The following is an 18,463-nucleotide window of genomic DNA, read 5'->3' on the forward strand; positions in this document are numbered from 1 at the left end:
TCTCTCAACTATGCTGCTGGTTTGGTTGAACACTTCCTTCTAACAAGTTTATTTGACCGTGCAGCGTCTCATTGGATAGTTTAGAGGGACTAGCTTTCTGATTGGCTCGCTGGCACAAAGCTCATTGTGAATGGTTGGACTCCCCAGCGCTTAGTTTGAAAGCTACGGTTAGTATTAGTAACAGTCTTGGCGTGACGAGCCTAGAGACCATAGAGGTGAGGTAGGTGCTGCTGCTGGCCCCAGTCCCGGCGGGAGGAGGTGAGTGCGGCCGGGGGACGGGGACGGGGACGTTATCCTAATGACTTTGTTGTGGTGCTGTAATTGACGCGTTCGGGCTCCGGAGCTCCCCGGTGCTGGCTGTGCTATTACTGATCAGCATGTCTTCCCTGTGTATATCCCATATTCTCTGGCACAGTCTAGGAAATGGTCCGCCAAAGATTATCATGTGTAATGTTTTGTCCCATTGCTGGTATGGTTTCCTCTGATCACCTCTATTTGTGCAGGAGCTCCAAGGTACTGAGTGACCCCTGGCCAAATCCATAGTGTTCTGCTGGGAAACCACAGATGAGCAGGGTCGTTGATCCATGGCAGTCTGTGGCTGTGCAGGGTTTTATACACTGTACATAAGCAGGGCTTGTAAATGGCAATTTCTGATATGTAATATATGTCTCTACCCATGCTCTTATATTTTCCAGAGATGTAAATTAGTCCTAAATGTTTCTGTTGAGCTATAATATTGTATTGTGGCGATTGGAGATTCCTGTATTCATTTGGTACTGTGACACTATGGAAATTCTGCTATTATGATTGCCACCTGTCCCATAAATCATGAAATGGCAGCATACTGCTACCTCTTTACCTTTCTCATACTTACCGTATTACAGTAGCCATCCCTGTCTTCTATTTAGTTCATGTCTGGGCAGAGATGATGTGGTCCATTTGTCAGATGACCTGACTGCAGAATGACCAGGGGTTTGGCTGAACGACTTGTGTTGCAATTTGTCTATGCAGCCTGATTAGTTATGAACAGATTCTAGACCTGGCTGGCAGATCTGCATTTTGCAGCGCTTCCATTATTTTTGGGTAATCTGAAACAATAAAAATAAAATAACTTGTACGTGAGAATTTAGAAAAAAAAAGTGCCAGAAATACTCCCAATTTAAGTGTTCCTGCAGCAAGTGTCTGTGGTTCAGCACACTTTTCACCTTTGTGGTGTTGCTTTCTTCCATGTGATATTTTGTAGAAACAGCTACTGCAAATTGCCATTTCTAATTGGATCTTGCATATCACGGATGCGCACTTTAGAGCGATTGTCATTCTTAAACTCGCACCTAATAGGATTGAGCCCATGGAAAAGTTGGGCTTTTTAAAATCATGATCATCCTGTTTATCAATGAATAAAAGGACAGGACACAGATGAACCACTGAAACCATTCAGATATATGAATGGTAGTGTAATAGTTCTTGAAACTGATCACTTTATTTTGTTACCTGCTTAAAGTGGGTAGAAGAGGGTGATTGTGTTCTGTAACGATCAAAACATACTGAACATTGATGCACAAAGAGCAGGCCCAGATATAACCTTTACCAGTTCGCGAACAGCTTAAAAATGATTAGGATGGTGTTTAGGGGATACCTCCCATATGAAGTGAAATAGACTGAATCAATTTTGACTGCGGACTGTCTTTTGGACAGTAGAGATTATGAACTCCATTTTAAAGCAGACGTACTGTACTACAATGGTGGATGGTTTGCTTAATGTCAAGTTTGAAATGGCACATCAGACTAACCTGTACATGGTTAAAAGCTAACTGCACTGGATTATGTAGTCCATGTGGATTAATGAAGAGTTTATGAAACTTAAGGTGCGTACACACGGGCCGATTTTCTCCCCGAGCGAATCGTCCTGTGTGTCCCCAGCAGGGGTGTGCTCAGTGTTAACGACGCTGAGCACAAACACTGAACAAAATCAAGAAGGATTTCGTTCAGTGCCGGGCTCCCTCCCTCACCCCCAAACATGTTCAACCTGACAATATCGTCCAGTTGGACAGGAGGTTCGGGCGATGAACAGCAACTACAAAAGGGAGCGCGCATTGGTAGTTATCGTTCATCGTTTTGGGGCTGAAACTGGACGATATTTTTGGACGACTGAATGAAAGATAACGACGTGTGTACGCACCTTTACACGTTCTTTCCTGTAGTTCTGAATCTTTGGCCATGATATAGAATATTTTGCGCTCTACAGCAAAGATGGGATACTAGATCCCATTTATATAAGAATAAAATCTGAACATGTGTTGTCCACGCTATCATGTATAGTGAGGTTTTATAGGCATATTCCTGACGCCCTTTAACCTTTTGTTCAACTTGTGGGCGGTTTCCAGCAATTTTATTATTGTTACATTTGGACTTCAAACAGAATTCACATACAAGTGCTGCTGCAAGCGTAGAATGTTTTAGTGATACAGCATACATTGCCTATATATTTCTTCTTAAACCTACCACCAATTTTTTTGTTGTTGTTTTTTTTAGATATAAAAAGAAACTTCGCCCCCAAAATGGCTTGCAGTGTAATTTCCCCTGATCTTCGTGTGCTTTCCGAAGATGAGGAGTCCCCTGTTTTTGAATCGACGTCTCATGGTTGTGGGACAGGGATCCGCAAAGATCTTCTCAATGATTTCTCTGTCATCTCACCAGGACTAGGACACCCTTCTGTGGTATGTAGAGATGTTCTCTCACCACTTAGACATATGTCCTTAGAGCAGAATATTATAATGTCTCAGTTTACTAATCTTCCTCCATCCTTTGTAGTATTAATCTCGCCATTTTGTAACTGTCAGGATTGCATGGTAAATTTTCCTACACCGTGCATCATATTTTGAAGACTTGAAGTGAACTAATTTATGCCCAAGTAGAGATGCATCATATGGTCTCTAGTTTCCTCTGAGACTTGTGGTGATTGGTGGGTTTTGAAAGTTAATGAGAATTTCCTGCCTACACAAAGCTGCACATTAAACAGATGTTTAGTTCTATTTATTATGTTTAGATGTATGGTTTCTTCTAGAACGACCAGTTTCTGCTCAGCTATGGCTATTTTAGAGAGTGTGAGCATCCCATGACTTGGCAGTAGTGTAGCCATTACTAGTGTAGTTTGCAGTTTATTGGCTCTGATTAGTGTTATGAGCTCAGTGTCAGGAACTTTCACAGTTACTAACAGCTAAAATAAGACATTGGGCCGGCCTCAATTAGCTTCGATTAGCCGCGTTTTTGCGAAAAGTTTACATGTGCAAATTTTTCGCAAAAAATGTGTATTGCGTTTTTCGCATGTGTGAATTCTCCATAGACCAATATTGCAAATAAGTATTCACCTACTCAGAGCAGGTGAAAAATTGCGCAAAACCATATTTTTGGCTAAAAATGTCAGGACTTGATTCAGAAACCCTTGGACACCGAGGGCCAGTAACAGAAAACTTGGGGCCCGATGCACTGATATCTCTGGGCCCCCCCCCCCCTCCCTCCCAATGCCTACTCCTTGACCCCACCTTCAAACACATACCGGATCCATATACACACTATTAGTGATAGAAAAATGCACACGTGCGCGCACACACACTTGAGTGTATGTGTATTTTTATTATAATTTTTTTTGTTTTAAATTTAATTTAAAAATTACAATGACAGTCACTTACCTTCATGCTGAGTGAATGGACAGTCATGTCCCTGGGAGGTGGTCGGGGGTGCCGCGAGAGGGGAGGTAGTTGATGGGGGAGGAGAAGAACTGGAGGAAGCAGGAGGGGTTTAAACTGATTACTGTCGGTGGTGGTGCTGGAGCTGGGCGCAGAGGGATGTGCGGGCCTGGGAGGAGGAGCACCAGTCCCTGTGTGTCAGTGTGACCCAGTGTTTGACTTGGGAAGGGGGGAAAGGGTGTCAGTGGGCAGGCCTTTGGCTGCACGACTGCTTTAACAGCACAGCGGTTTAAAAAGTTTCAATAGGTGCTGCTGCCCCCGTATTTTCTGTCCCTGATTCTCTGGACCCCTCTGGGCACGGTATAGACCCCCCCCCATGAATAATTATGCAAAAATGATTATTTGATTTACTTGGTCATCCCAAAAATGACATTATTGGGCAAATTAAGCTAAATGTTGAAATATGGGTTTAAAGTATTGGGATAGGTAATTTGGGGGGCTGTATGGGTGGGACAGGTGTTTTGGGGATTGCAGGTGCAATTGACAGGTGTATTTAAAAAAAAAAAAAAAAATTCAAAATGCTCTTTTGTGACACACAAATGTACTTGCAGCCATTTTAATGTACCCCAGTTTAACTGTATAATTTTTCCCCAAAATGATTGCTTTCTATTATTTTCCCACTGTTAGAAAAAAATGCATATAATAGCCGTCTGACCCAAATTAAGAAACCCTATCCCTTTGAATATGTCCCCTTCTGTACTCTTACCAAATGTTAGTTTTGACTTTTTATTGGGTACAGACTGATTTCCCCATTTTCAGCTCTACTTTTTGCACATTACACAATGAAGAATTATCGGGCGAATGCTGCTTTGCGCCTTTTGTAATAGGATTGCGGGGATGCGCATATGTGCGAAAAATGACACATTCGGAGAAAGGGCGCGAAAAGTTTGCACATACACTTAAACGTTTTCGCATCTAATTGAATCTGGCCCATTGTGTGTAAATAATTGTATATTGCAATCTAGGAGTTTACTCAGCTAGTGCTGTTCATGTGGGGATTTCTAACCTTCAGGAAAATAATATTTTAGTAAAGTTGGAAACCAAGCTTCTGTCTGTCTTTTACAATGTAGACAACAGGGAAGTTAGGTTAGGGAATAGGGGTATATAGCACCAAACACGTTTTTGTTTTATTTTTTTGACTACTAATGCATATTTTCTTTTTAGCTATTACCTGAGGAAGGCAATGATAAAGTTATGGTATATGTCAGGATCAGGCCTTTTGTAGTGGGTGAGCTGGATAAAAAAGAAGACCAGGTAAGGGAGAGAGCTGAATGTTTGTGTAATGAGTGCCAGTATATTGATTGTATAACTCCATATGCTTTCCTATATGCAGGGTTGTGTTGTGGTGGAGAATCAGGAGACTCTGATCTTGCAAGCTCCTAAAGACTCCTTTGCTATGAAGAACACGGAACGTGGCCTAGGACAAAGTGTGCACAAATTCACATTCTCTCAGGTAATAATCTGCACATGGGGTGTTTAGAGCAGTACAGTTTTATGTCTGCGTGCTTTTATCATACCCCTTCTTATTTCAGATTTTTAGGGCTGAGGTTGGCCAGAAGCAGTTTTTTGATGGCACTGTTAGGCAAGTGGTGAAAGATGCACTAAATGGGCAAAATTGGCTTGTTTATACATATGGAGTCACCAACTCAGGCAAAACGTACACAATACAAGGTATGTTTATTTGGTCGGGGGGGGGGGGTTTATATATTTTTTTTTTTAGATGTTTTGCATTTAGTACAAAGGTTAAGTATTTTACATTAACCTGCAATTCCTCATCAGGGACTAGCAAGGATGGTGGTATTATTCCTCGGTCCATAGCCCTCATCTTCAACAGTGCTCAAGAACGTCTTTACAAAAGCTCTGACCTCAAACCTCTCTCTAATGAAGTGATCTGGCTGGACAGCAAACAAGTGCGTCAGGAAGAGATAAAGAAGATCTCCTTGCTTACTAATTTGCGTGAGGTTAGTGAAAGCCTGGATACACTTGGTATCATTTAAAATGGCCTTAAGCTGGGTACACGCTTAAGTGACCCAGTGGCCAATTTGGTAAGCTGTACACCCATGCCAATGGGCCAATCAATATGTCTGGCCAGGCATCGCAACTGTGATGTCAGTGTCGGTGGTTCCTGCCGCCAGTTTGTCGGTGTTCGGCGGGTCACCGTATACACAGGTAGATGTACTGATGTATCTGCAAGATGGATCAGCTGTGCTGCAATTCCGACCTCATATGTCTGTGAATGACATAGTTCTGACACATGGTCTGTACACACCTGCAGATGCACTATGCCACAGGTTCTCAAACGCAGTCCTTAGGATCCCAAACAGTGCATGTTTTCCAGGTCTCCTCACAGAATCACAAGTGAAATAATTGGCTCCACCAGTGGAACTTTTAAAATGTCAGTGCGTAATGAATGCACCTATGCATCTGCTAGAACCTCTACACTATGCAATATGTTTGTCGACTGTACGAATGACATATTGCATATTGTGTACCCAGCACTGCACATGTCAGTCTAGATTAATTTTTCTATGAATAGTTGCTGTTAAAATAAATTCCTTAAATGTTGTGTTTCGGGGTTATTCCTGCAGGAAGAATGTCTGATGCCATTGAAAAGAAGTGGTGGCAGTGAGTCACAGCTTCGGGCTGGCTCAAGTATCAGCTTTGACAGTGGCATTGGTGGACTCTCTTGTACAAGTCATACCAATCAGACCAGCCTTCAGTTTGAAGGTATTTAATGTGTAGCTTTCTTGCTGTTCATAATGTATGTCTGAAATAGTAAGTACCTTAATTCGTGTTTCTTTTCCACACGTCAGACACCTGCTCACCCTGTGGTGATCAAGATGCTGTTTCACTCCAGGAACCTGCTGATGTGCAGCTCTCCATTTGGGTTTCTTACTTTGAAATTTACAATGAGTTTGTATATGACTTACTGGAGCCCATGCCATCTGGCCCAAACCGCAAAAGAACCACATTGAGGTTGTGTGAGGACAGAAATGGAAATCCCTACGTCAAAGGTGAGGCAACTTGAGGCATTAAATCAGAGAAGTGTTCTGTCTTGGATTCAGACTGGTAAACAATATATATTGTTTTCCAACAGATCTGAACTGGATTAATGTTCACAGTGCTGAGGAAGCTTGGAGGGTGCTGAGAGTCGGAAGGAAAAATCAGAGCTTTGCTAGCACCCACCTAAACCAGAATTCCAGCAGAAGGTGAGATGAAACTTGGTAAATGTTTAATGCCTTAATCACTGCAGTTGTTCATTTTCTACTTGGCAAAATGTCACAGGTGTGGAAAGAATAATTCTCCTATAGTCCCTTCTAATTTGTCTTTTATTGCGTGGGGGTACTTATGTGGCTGGGCTAGGGAGACCACAAACCAAACCATTCTTTACCCATAGTTGGGTTCATGTAATATAGCGCTATAGCAATAAACATAAGCACTGTAGTTGTCATGGTCTGCCTACCTGAATCCGATCTTACTATGGATATCCTGTGTGTATATGTCTGGCACTTTAAATAATTTAGAAGTGTGACTGGCTCCTCCCCATCAGGCCCAGTTTTTAGAATGTGCCCGATAGAGCCGGTAGCACATTAGGCTGTCTCCAGCCTTTTTTTCATCGATTTTTATCTTTTGTTTTATAAACAAGCATTGAGGACAGGCAGACTGCTTGCTGTGACAGTCTGCCTGCTACGGGGGAGCCGCCGGGAAGGGCACTGCCACGGCTACTGCAGCCTGTGTCCGGTGACCCTGAGGAGGGGGCACCAGCAGATGGAGTCATCGGACCCTGCGAGGACCTGCCACTGCTGACACCGGCATGTGTCCGGGTTCCTCGCCGCCCCCTCAGCCCAGCATCCCGGCCGCAGCAGCCCGTAAGTATATCCCACCACTCCTGACTAGCTGGAGCGGTGGGCCAAAACGCTGGGCTCAGGGACAGCGTGCGCTGCGTGGCTGTTACACAGCCTCCTTCCCCCTGTCAGTAAACCTGGCAGTGTCGGAGCTGCTGATGAGACCCGCCGCTGCACTCGGCAGTCAGCGTCCGGGTCTCTGGCTTAGCCAGCCACTATTCCCCCTCCTATTTAAATGAGGGGATGGATAAAGGAGGGAGAGGCCCTTCTACGTTGGTGACAGCGCGGTGCTAGCCGCAGCTGTCACTGAAGACTCCTGCTCCTCCCTCCCTCTATGCAAGGAGGGAGACTGCTGCGTCCCACTACTCCCATAACGGGAGTCTGCATTTACATCCCCGCAATAATAACACTGCATAACGGGGCTGGGGCGGGGCTTAAGGAGCCGCTCAGCGCGGCTCTTCGTTGCCACGCTGGTGCTTGTATGAAAGCGCCAACGCTGGCTTATGCTCATAGCCGCTGGAGAGTGTGGTACAGCGCTCTCAGCTGTTGGTTGCTGCGCCGGTGCTTGTTTGAAGAAGCACGGATGCTGGCTCTCACAGCGCTATGCCTGCCTAGGAAAACCTAGCGCTAGTAGTGCAGAGTCCCCGTTAGCGAGACGGGGGTGATTTACCGCCATTAATGTGGCGGGGGCGGGGCTTAGTGGCGACCCGGCCAAGGCAAAACACTGGGCTCAAACAGCGCGTGCTGTGCGGCGCTCAGAGCTAATAAGCACAGCTGCGCCTTTGTACGGGCTCCCCCCTCAGTACTCTGCACTGCAGCAGCATCCCTGAGGTTAGTAAGCGGCTCACTGTGATAAGCCGCTTCCCTGTACAACGCTCTGGAACATCCTGCCTGAGCAATGCCAGCAGTCGGTTCCAACACAGGTGGGCAAGCGCTGACTCTTTCCCCCCCCCTCTCGGGAGAGAAGCTGGAAGACAGGACCCGTCGCAGCTGAAACCGACTTGAGTCCGGGTCTCCTTCCCCACAATGCGCTGTATGATAGCTCAACAGCATGGCACCCTCCCGCCCTGTACGCTGCGTTGTCACTTACAGGGAAGTGCGGGCGCTGTTGCGGTACTTGTACAGGGTGCAGGCTTTCCAGAAATACTCTGTGGTTGGCGCGCACTCCACGCGCTACAGACCTGTGCCCTCCATTTCAGTATGCGGGCTAGACATAACGCAGCACTGCCTTAGCTATTAGCGGCTCTCCTCATCTACTAACAGGAGGAGACGCCGCGTTACGCAGCTTCTGGCTGTGCTGAGCGACTTTACATGCCCGCTCCTCCAAATGCTGATTTAGCCCCCCCTCGCTTGTGTAGGAGCCATGATCGCTCCTCCCGTGGTGTTGGCGCCAGCCGGACCTTCAACTACTCCTCCGCTTTTATGCGGTTCTACTGCGGGGGCAAGTAGCGCTGTGTTGACTGGAGTATATCAGTTGCACACACAGCGTGGTAATTCAGGAATTCATACGGTCCAGCGACTACTACAGCGGCCCCTGCTTCCCTCTTATAGGCAGCAGTATCTACCTGCACACAAGCAGTATAGCTCAGTGCACTACCTGCAGCAGGGAGTGCTTTAGCGCTGGTCTCCTACGTGACCCCTCCCTTTTGGGAGTGCTTCAGCAAATAGGGGTTGTCTGTCACTGTATGACAGGAGTATTCCCGGCTAAATGCACTGTGCTGACGGGACACGGTCCCGCCATTTTGCCAGACAGTGTAATGGTTAGCGTTACTGCCTCACAGCAATGAGGTCATGGGTTCTCCTCCCACCATGGTCCTAGCTGTGTGGAGTTTGCAAGCGCTGGGTGTTAACCCCTGTCAGGTTTCCCCCTAGGTTCTATAACAAAGGGCGCCTGGCTTAACCTAATTGCTGATATAAAGATATATAGTATGTAAAGTACTTGTACTAGCCATTGTTCTGCTGCTGGGGCAAAAACTTATGGTTATAGCTTACCCGTAACCAGGGTTAGCACATTATTGTGTCCCATCCCCAGGCTTATGCCTCACATTGGGTCGCCTTCCATGCAGCCTACGGCCACACCACCCTGAACACGCTCTATCTCGTCTGATCTTGGAAGCTAAGCAGTGTCAGGCCTGGTTAGTACTGGGATGGGAAACCGCCTGGGAATACCAGGTGCTGTAGGCTTATAGGTGCCAGCACATATACTACATTATAAGCTGGTTTTAAAACCTTCCAGTTCTGTATAGTGCTAGCTACTGTGAATAGCTAGTTGTTAGCAGAATGGGAACTAGCCTAAACCCCTGTTTGCACTATAACACCGCGTTATGCGGTTCTGAGAGGGGCCAGTTACTCAGCTGGTGCACATCCCCGGCTAGAGGCGCTGGGCTGATGGAACACAGTGCCGCCATTGCAGCCCAGGGTATTACCCACTGTCAGGCTTCCCCATTGCTCTATAACAAAGTGCGCCTAGCTTAATCTAATGGCCTGATATCCTAGCATGTGAAGGTTACCCCATGGTGTACTAGCTACTCTGCCTAAACTGAGATCGTCTTTTTGATTCCCCCTTCGAAAAACGGGTTAATCTGGAGCTAAAATAGCTCACCTGAAGCACGCTCCTAACATACATAAGGCGAGTACACCAGTAACAGAAGTCCCAGGATCGACACCAGTCTGGGACAGCACGCTGCTAACATATCTTTCCCCTACGCCGTAACAGAATGACAGCCACACGCAACACCACATGAGCAGTCTACCGGCGTGGAGGTAAGCCACACGTGTGTGTGTGTGTGTGTGTGTGTATGTATGTGTGTATATGTTTATACTTCCACATTTATTAGGTTTTCTACTTCAGGGTCCACAGGGTGACCTTGGGGTATAGCTGGATCCTCGGGCACCACGGAGTTGAAGCTTTTAGCTGCTCCCAGGATGCACTTGGGTCCATCCTCCTCTATACCCCGCCCCCGAGCCACAGGCACCTCAGTTTAAGATGGTGCCCGGCGGAGTCGGGTCACCCTGCGGGGGGGGGGGCTGCAGGAGCAGCCCCCTAAAGCTTTTTATTTTATTTTTTAACTTTAAGTTTTTTTCTCCAGAGCGGCAGCGATGGGCTGTCTGTACAGACGATGGGAGGGGCTGGGCTGCACATCCTAATATTAAACATGATAATAGGTGCTACCATGCTGAGACCAGTAGTTCTACAGCAAAAAGGAGAGGGGGGGAGGAGCAGGTGCACACTATAAGCACTAAGAATACAAATGATCAAAATATCTATAATCGACTGCAATAATTAACATGGTTTTAAATGTAAGGTTTCTTAGTACATGTTTGGCCAAAGATGTTTGCTCACCTACCACGTCACGGTGAACCTTATACAGGTGGGTCCCTAACATCTCTAATACTAACACTAATTAATTTATCTAGGTCTTACCTATCATAGAGCCCATTAGATGTGTGTACTGCAATGCAAGGACCCATACCAGTTAAAATCACCTGGGGCAGGCAGGAAGAGTGCTAGCCCAAAGAAGGGGTCTCACCTTCAGAATGTACCTTAAATACACACACACAGGAAATGGGAGGGGCTGGGCTGCACATCCTAATATTAAACATGATAATAGGTGCTACCATGCTGAGACCAGTAGTTCTACAGCAAAAAGGAGAGGGGGGGAGGAGCAGGTGCACACTATAAGCACTAAGAATACAAATGATCAAAATATCTATAATAGACTGCAATAATTAACATGGTTTTAAATGTAAGGTTTCTTAGTACATGTTTGGCCAATGATGTTTGCCCACCTACCAGACGCCCACGCTGCCGCTCCTTCTCCCTGCTGGCGCCGCGACGCCAGCACTGAACTGGGGATCGCGGCGGGGGAAGCCAGAGTCTGTACTAGCCGGACTCTGGTTTCCCCCGGGACTGCTGCCGGGGAGATCAAGGTAATCCGCGCACCGCTGATTAGCGGCGGTGCGCGGGTTCCTTTTAAATGCAGTCCCATGTCCCCGGTCTAGGGGACAGACCGGGGGCGCTAGCGGTGGCGGCGGGCTCCCCCTCCATTGGAGGCATACCCCACCAGACCACTAGACCACCAGGGTGAATAATGCGGCAAGCGAGATGCCGGCAACCTGGGGGTTAATATGCTAGCCAGGGGAGGAAGCCTTCCCTGTCTAGCGGCTCCTCCCCTCAGCTCAGCGCGCCTTTCAGCTCGTAGTGTGGCGTCGCTGAGCTGCAGATACTCGGCCACTCCTCCTCTGAGGTCTCCAGCAGCCATTTTCTCTAAGTGGCAGCGCAGATACTCTCAGGGAGCATGCGGACCGGTCCCCCTGTGTACCTCTCCCCTGCAAAAGGACAGTGTACACAGCACTATAGCCCTCCCAGACACTGAATCTGGGCAGGTTGATTGTAGTGGAAAGGTGCAGTGAGTATATCTTCCTGCATTGTATGTGACTTTTGCTAGTGCTGCCTGTCTGTGCTAATTTCTACTTACTGTCAGCCTATACCTATCCCTTTCCTTCCCCTACAAGCCCTACAGGTGTGCGGGGGAAGGGTGTTTCTACTGACCTCACTTTTATATAGATCACGTATTTGTGAGGTCCGTCACATACAGTTGTGTGCTACACAGGGCCATATTGTGGGCTGTTGTCCAGCACACTGGTGAGTGCGCACGTTTTCTTCCTGTGTCATAACTGTATATTTAACTATATAGTCTGTCATGTCTGAGGAGGAGATTGAGCACTCTGTGGCTCCGGTATTGTTCTCCTGCAGGCGCTGTTCTGCAGGAGTGGATAGGGAGGATTTGTCACAGGACGGCCTGTGCGGACTGTGCCAGGCGGTCCCTGATACGTCTAAACCTCCTATGTCGCAGGAGCCACCATGGGCGATGTTTTCCCAGGTGCTGGTGTCCCATCGCGGACCGTCTGTCGGTCCCGACTGCCGTCCCTACTACGGCGTTGCCCCAGCCTACCATTCCCCGGGTGTCCCACAATTATTGCAGACTCCCCCGGGGTCTCAGCCTGTTGGTCCCTATGCGGGGTTGCCAATGTATATACAGTCCACCCCTGTGGCGCAGCAGGCTGTGGTGCCGTTTCAGGCTCCTGTGGCAGCTCCTCCACCCTGGGTGGATGCGCTTTCCCACACTATCCAAGATTTGGCGGCAGCATCTTCGGCTTTTCAGTCGATGTTGCGCAGTGACGTGCCCTCCAGGGCGTCTAAACGCACAGTTATGGCGCAGGCTGCGCATTTTTCGGACTCTGAGGGGTCCTCGGATGATGGCAGGATGACTCTGCCTCAGATGCCTCTGTCCAGGAGGTAGACACTAAGTCTTCCATCAATGTGCGGGCTCTGGTTAGGGTGGTGCGGGCCATTCTTCTGATTGAGGATGAGGCACCCGCTCCCAAGTCGAGGTATCCTAGTTTTAAAAAAGCGAAGGTTACTTCTGCAGCGTTCCCCTTGTCTGATCAGTTGACGGATCACATGGCGGTGGCCTGGCAGACGCCCAGTAAGCGATTTCTGCCACAGAAGCGGTTGGCGTCCAATTATCCGTTTCCGGAGGCGCATTGTAAGAAATGGGAAACTTCGCCTGCGGTCGATTCCCATGTAACACGCCTCATCAGGAGTGCTACTTTGCCATTGCCGTCTATATCCTCGCTGAAGGATCCTACGGACAGGAAGGTGGAGACTTGTCTATTTATTCTCTCTCAGGGGCTGTGGCCCGGCCGTCCATGGCCATCTCCTGGGTGGCCAAGGCCATTGAGGGTTGGGCCAACGCCTTGGAGGATACGTTTACAGATGAAGCTCTGGATGTCCAGAGGGCGTTGTTAGGACAGATGAGAGATGCCGCTTCCTACATTGGGGAAGCATCCTTGGATGCTAGCTTGCTGACTTCTAGGGTTTCGGCGGCAGCAGTGTCTGCTCGCAGATCCTTGTGGTTGAGGTCTTGGAGAGCAGAGGCTGATTCAAAGAAAGGCTTGGAGGCCTTACCCTTAATGGAGAGTTACTATTTGGTCCGGACCTGGACAAAATAGTAGATACCCTGGCAAAATCCAAGTCAGCCTTCCTCCCTTCAGCTACGACACCTGCTAAGGTCCGGAGCTCGGCCTTTCGCTACTTTTGGGTTCAGGGCAAGGCAAAGGGTCAGTCCTTCCCGAGGCAGTCCGCAACCAAGACCGCCTCAAAGCCAAAGAAGCAAGCCTGGAGTGCTAGGCGCCCTTCTTCCAAGCAAGACTATAAGCCTTCTGCCTGATGGGACGGGCCTCCCTCTGGGGGACCCCAGAGTGGGAAGCCGACTTCTCTAATTCGCCCAGTGCTGGCACAATACCACCACGGATGCCTGGGTGCGAGAAGTGGTCTCCCAGGGGTACGCCCCGTCTTTTCGGCACAGGCCGCCTCGCCAGTTTTTTTGCACGAGTCCTTCTCAGGACAAAACCAAGGCCTTGCAGGTTCAGGAAGCCATAGAGGCCTTGCTGACGGCGGGGGTCATTATACCCGTACCACAATCTCAACGTGGGATGGGGTATTACTCTACGCTGTTCCTGGTGCAGAAACCCAATTGCTCTCATCGCCCAATCCTCAATTTGAAGTCCCTGAACAGGTTTCTCAGGTTTCCCAAATTCAGGATGGAAACTTTGCGTTCCATCATTCTGGCGATGGAACTGGGGGATTATATGGTCTCCCTGGATATCCAGGATGCCTACCTCCATGTGCCTATAGCAACATCGCACCAACGGTTTCTGTGGTTTGCTATTCTCCACTACCAATTCAGGGCTCTACCCTTTGGCCTCTCCACGGCACCAAGGGTATTTACCAAGGTGATGGCGGTCATGGCGGCTCACCTTCGGAGCCAGGGGATACGGTTGCTACAGTATCTAGATGACCTCCTCTTGCTGGCAAGCTCCCCGGAGATACTGATCCAGCATCTCCACCTGACGGTCGCTTGTCTACAGGCGCACGGGTGGTTGATCAACTGGAAGAAGTCCTCCCTCATCCCATCTCAGCGGATGGTTCATTTGGGGGCCCTGCTGGACTCTCGTCAGCAACGGATTTTTCTGACTCCAGAGAAGGTCTCCTCCTTACAGCTGCGGATTCACAGTTGTCTGAGCAGGGGCAGAGTGCAGGTGCACTCAGCGATGAGAGTTTTGGGGTCCATGGTGTCGGCATTCGACATGGTGGAGTTTGGCCAGTTCCATTCCAGGCCCCTGCAGAGGCTGATTCTTTCGGAATGGAACGGATTGCCACACAGGATCCGCTCTCAGATGCTGGTGTTGTCCTCGGAGGTGCGTCTGTCCCTGGCCTGCTGGCTACAGACGGCTCATCTCCTCGAGGGGCGCCCCTTTTGGATCCCGGAATGGGTTCTGCTCACGACAGATGCCAGTCTCCAGGGTTGGGGGGCGGTGACAGGCTCCTTGTCACTTCAGGGTCGTTGGCCGGCGGAGGAAGCGATTCTTCCCATCAACATCCTGGAACTGCGGGCAGTGTACAGAGCCCTGCAGTCGTCCGGCACTTCTCTTCGAAAGGGCCATTCAGGTGCAGTCAGACAACGCCACCACGGTGGCGTACATCAATCACCAGGGTGGGACTCGCAGTCGAGCTGCGATGTCTGAGGTGTCCCGCGTCCTGGCTTGGGCAGATCGCTAACTTCCAGCTCTCTCGGCAGTCTTCACCCCGGGAGTACTCAATTGGGAGGCAGACTTCCTCAGCCGTTACGACGTGCATCCCCGAGGAATGGTCGCTTCATCCAGAGGTATTCCAACTACTCGTGGACAAGTGGGGGCTGCCAGAGCTGGACCTGATGGCGTCCCATCACAATCACAAGCTGCCCGTGTATGGGTCAAGGACAAGGGACGCAGGCGCAAGTCTGATAGACGCGCTGTCGGTGAAATGGCTGTTTCACCTGGCTTACTTGTTCCTGCCGATATCTCTGCTGCCTTGGGTCCTGCGCAAGTTCAAGCAGGACGGAGGCACACTGATCCTGGTGGCCCAGAAGGCCGTGGTACTCCGATCTGCGGAGCCTGTCCATCGACGCTCCGTGCCTCCTACCTCAACGGCGGGACCTGTTGTCTCAGGGGCCCTGTCTTCACCCGGATCTGGGTCGACTATCTTTGACGGCGTGGCTCTTGAGACAGCCGTCCTGAGGTCTCGGGGCTTTTCTAGCTCCGTTATTACCACCATGCTGAGGGCGCGCAAGCCTGCTTCCGCGAGGATCTACCACAGAGTGTGGCACACTTACTTTCAGTGGTGCCCAGGTGTTCCGGGTTTCGCGTATTCTGGCTTTCCTTCAGTCGGGTTTGGACTTAGGATTACGTCTTTCCTCACTGAAGGTGCACGTGTCTGCTCTGTCGGTGTGGTTCCAGCGCAGGATTGCTGCTATGCCGGACGTACACACCTTTTTCCAGGGTGTTTTAAGAATCCAGCCTCCCTTTGTGCCACCTGTGGCCCCGTGGGTTTTGGCGGTGGTTCTTCGGGCCTTACAGGGTCCTCCTTTTGAGCCCTTGGAGTCAGTGGAGCTCAAGTGGATAACTTTTAAGACGGTTTTCCTCTTGGCAATTGCTTCTGCCAGGAGGGTTTCGGATTTGGGGGCGCTTTCCTGTCGTCCCCCTTTTCTGGTTTTTCATCAAGACAGAGCGGTGCTTCGCACTCGTCCTGATTTTCTGCCTAAGGTGGTTTCCAGGTTCCACATTAATCAGGAAATTGTTGTACCAGCCTTTCAGTCGCCTGATCTTTCGGCTGGGGAGGCTTCCTTAGACGTTGTCCGTGCACTCCAGGTTTATGTGGACCGGACTAGTTCGGTGAGGAAGTCGGATTCTTTGTTTATCCTCTTTGGTTTTCACAAGAGGGGTTGGCCTGCCAACAAACAGACTCTAGCCCGTTGGCTTCGTTCTGTTATTATTGAGGCTTATATGCAGGAGGGTTTACCTGTTCCAGCCTCTGTTAAGGCTCATTCCACTCGGTCTGTGGGCCCTTCTTGGGCTGCTAGCCGTGGCGCCTCTGCTGTTCAGCTGTGTAAGGCGACCACCTGGTCTTCCATTCAGACCTTTTTGAGGTTCTATGCGTTTGACACCTTTGCCTCTCAGGAGAACCCGGCGCCCAAATATGCATCCTATCAGCACAGGAGCATCCCCGCCCTTAGTTGGACTGCTTTTGGGACATCCCCAAGGTCACCCTGTGGACCCCTATGGACCCTGAAGTAGAAAACAAGAGATATGGTAAGAACTTACCTTTGTTATCTCTGTTTCTACGAAGTCCATAGGGTCCACAGGGCACCCGCCCTGACGCACCTGGCTTCATATGGGCTCTGTGACTGGTCACCAGTTTTCCGTCTCCCATTTCTGTGAGTATGGTTCTTGTGTGTTCCAGTCTTCCTTCTCTCTGTTTCGTCTCCTCCTCCGGCCTTGGCTGCTTACCAACTGAGGTGCCTGTGGCTCGGGGGCAGGGTATAGAGGAGCATGGACCCAAGTGCATCCTGGGAGCAGCTAAAAGCTTTAACTCCGTGGTGCCCGAGGATCCAGGATCCAGCTATACCCCAATGTCACCCTGTGGACCCTATGGACTTCGTAGAAACAGAGATAACAAATGTAAGTTCTTACCAGATCTCTTGTTTTACCTATTATTCCCCAGATGGGTAGCCGTCTGGGTTTACCAGAAGCTGTAGGCTATATCCATTCCTATTATATAGTGGCTCTATAAACTAGAGTCATGTTCTGCAGCTTACATAGTGATAGTCACAATTCCCTGGGCATTGCTTCCAGTGTGGACCCTATACATGTACTGGGGCCTTCTTGTATGTACACATGTATATAAAGATAGGTACTTACACCCTCCGGGGTTTATAGTCCGGTTCCCTTCAGTCTATATCTACGGCGCCACGTTCGGGGGATCTATTATCATTACAACTACAGTGGTGCACTTGTATTAATATTTCCGAATAATTGGGAAAAACCTGTTTTTTGTTTAACCCTAACTGGGGTTATCACCACTGATATATCCCTTCTTACCTGGGATAACCAACGCAGTCTATGTCTAAGTACAGGTACCCTTCTCAGTATCTATTCCGGTACTCCATATTTTTGTCGCATATCTCAATAAAATGAGTCTCAAAAGGGCCCTTAGGTACAATTCATACCATGAGGCCTTGGGCCGCCCGCAGAACAGGCTCAGTTTAGAGTCCTGTTCTACGACCTTCTTGTCTCCACTAACATTTTACTACTTTCCACTACATAGCGTCCAGAGGGCTTCTGGTCACTCACAGATAAGAGCATACCTCACTAATGCCTCAGAAGATGCTCCTATTTCAGGCAACCTGATATACATAACATTAATCTCCCTTACGCAGCATAGCTGCTGTCCTAGCAGCCATCTGCTCTTTTAATCAGGTGGCTCTACACTTTAGAGTTTCCCTGGTGTGTGGATGCATAGTTTGAACATTGAGATTAGCGACACTATTCTAGTAGAATCTGTTGAGATTATGAACCAAAGCACATCTCTGGGCTAGTACACATCTTTACATAAGTGTGACAGTCACTATGTTCCACGCAGGGGGCCTGTTTGGGTTTTCCTGTTCAGTATCTGTTGATATATTTATCACACTGATAGGTACCTGACTGGTACTTTCATGGCTGTCCTGCTGCCCTGGTCTTGCTGTGTGGGATGCTTCCCTATATTGGTAGCTCTCCCTGGGTGGGGTTACATTCGTGCTCCTTTACTGCTAAGTTCCTGGTTGTTTTCACACTATGTTCAGGGCCGGCAGTTAGTACTGACTACGCACTTCCATCAGGTTGGAAGTTGTCTTTTTATCCCTGTTTTCAGTATGGGTTGTACTGCTGTCTGACCCTCTGAAAGGAATTGTAGTCTCCATCTTCTTATTTGCCTCTGCCTCATGCCCCGTG

General features: G+C 48.9%; 1 protein-coding gene and 1 pseudogene across 5 annotated transcripts in view; both read left to right on the plus strand.

Annotated features, from left to right (window-relative positions):
- Positions 1-93: 93 nt before the first annotated feature.
- The window catches only part of KIF20A (kinesin family member 20A), a 48,378-nt gene continuing 30,008 nt past the window's right edge, over positions 94-18,463 (plus strand). For 3 of the 5 annotated variants that reach the window (XM_088465468.1, XM_088465471.1, XM_088465472.1), the window contains exons 1-9: positions 174-258; positions 2,533-2,717; positions 4,911-5,000; positions 5,080-5,199; positions 5,279-5,417; positions 5,526-5,707; positions 6,335-6,473; positions 6,560-6,760; positions 6,844-6,955. In XM_088465468.1, coding sequence (XP_088321594.1) covers positions 2,559-2,717; positions 4,911-5,000; positions 5,080-5,199; positions 5,279-5,417; positions 5,526-5,707; positions 6,335-6,473; positions 6,560-6,760; positions 6,844-6,955 — 1,142 coding nt within the window. In that variant the 5' untranslated portion in view covers positions 174-258; positions 2,533-2,558. The other 2 variants (XM_088465469.1, XM_088465470.1) reach the window with 2 other exon arrangements.
- Positions 9,657-9,775, plus strand: LOC148435852 (5S ribosomal RNA; annotated as a pseudogene).

This window comes from Taudactylus pleione, unplaced genomic scaffold (assembly GCF_031769625.1).
Source record: "Taudactylus pleione unplaced genomic scaffold, aTauple2 ptg001990l, whole genome shotgun sequence".
Classification (NCBI taxonomy): Eukaryota; Metazoa; Chordata; class Amphibia; order Anura; family Myobatrachidae; genus Taudactylus; species Taudactylus pleione.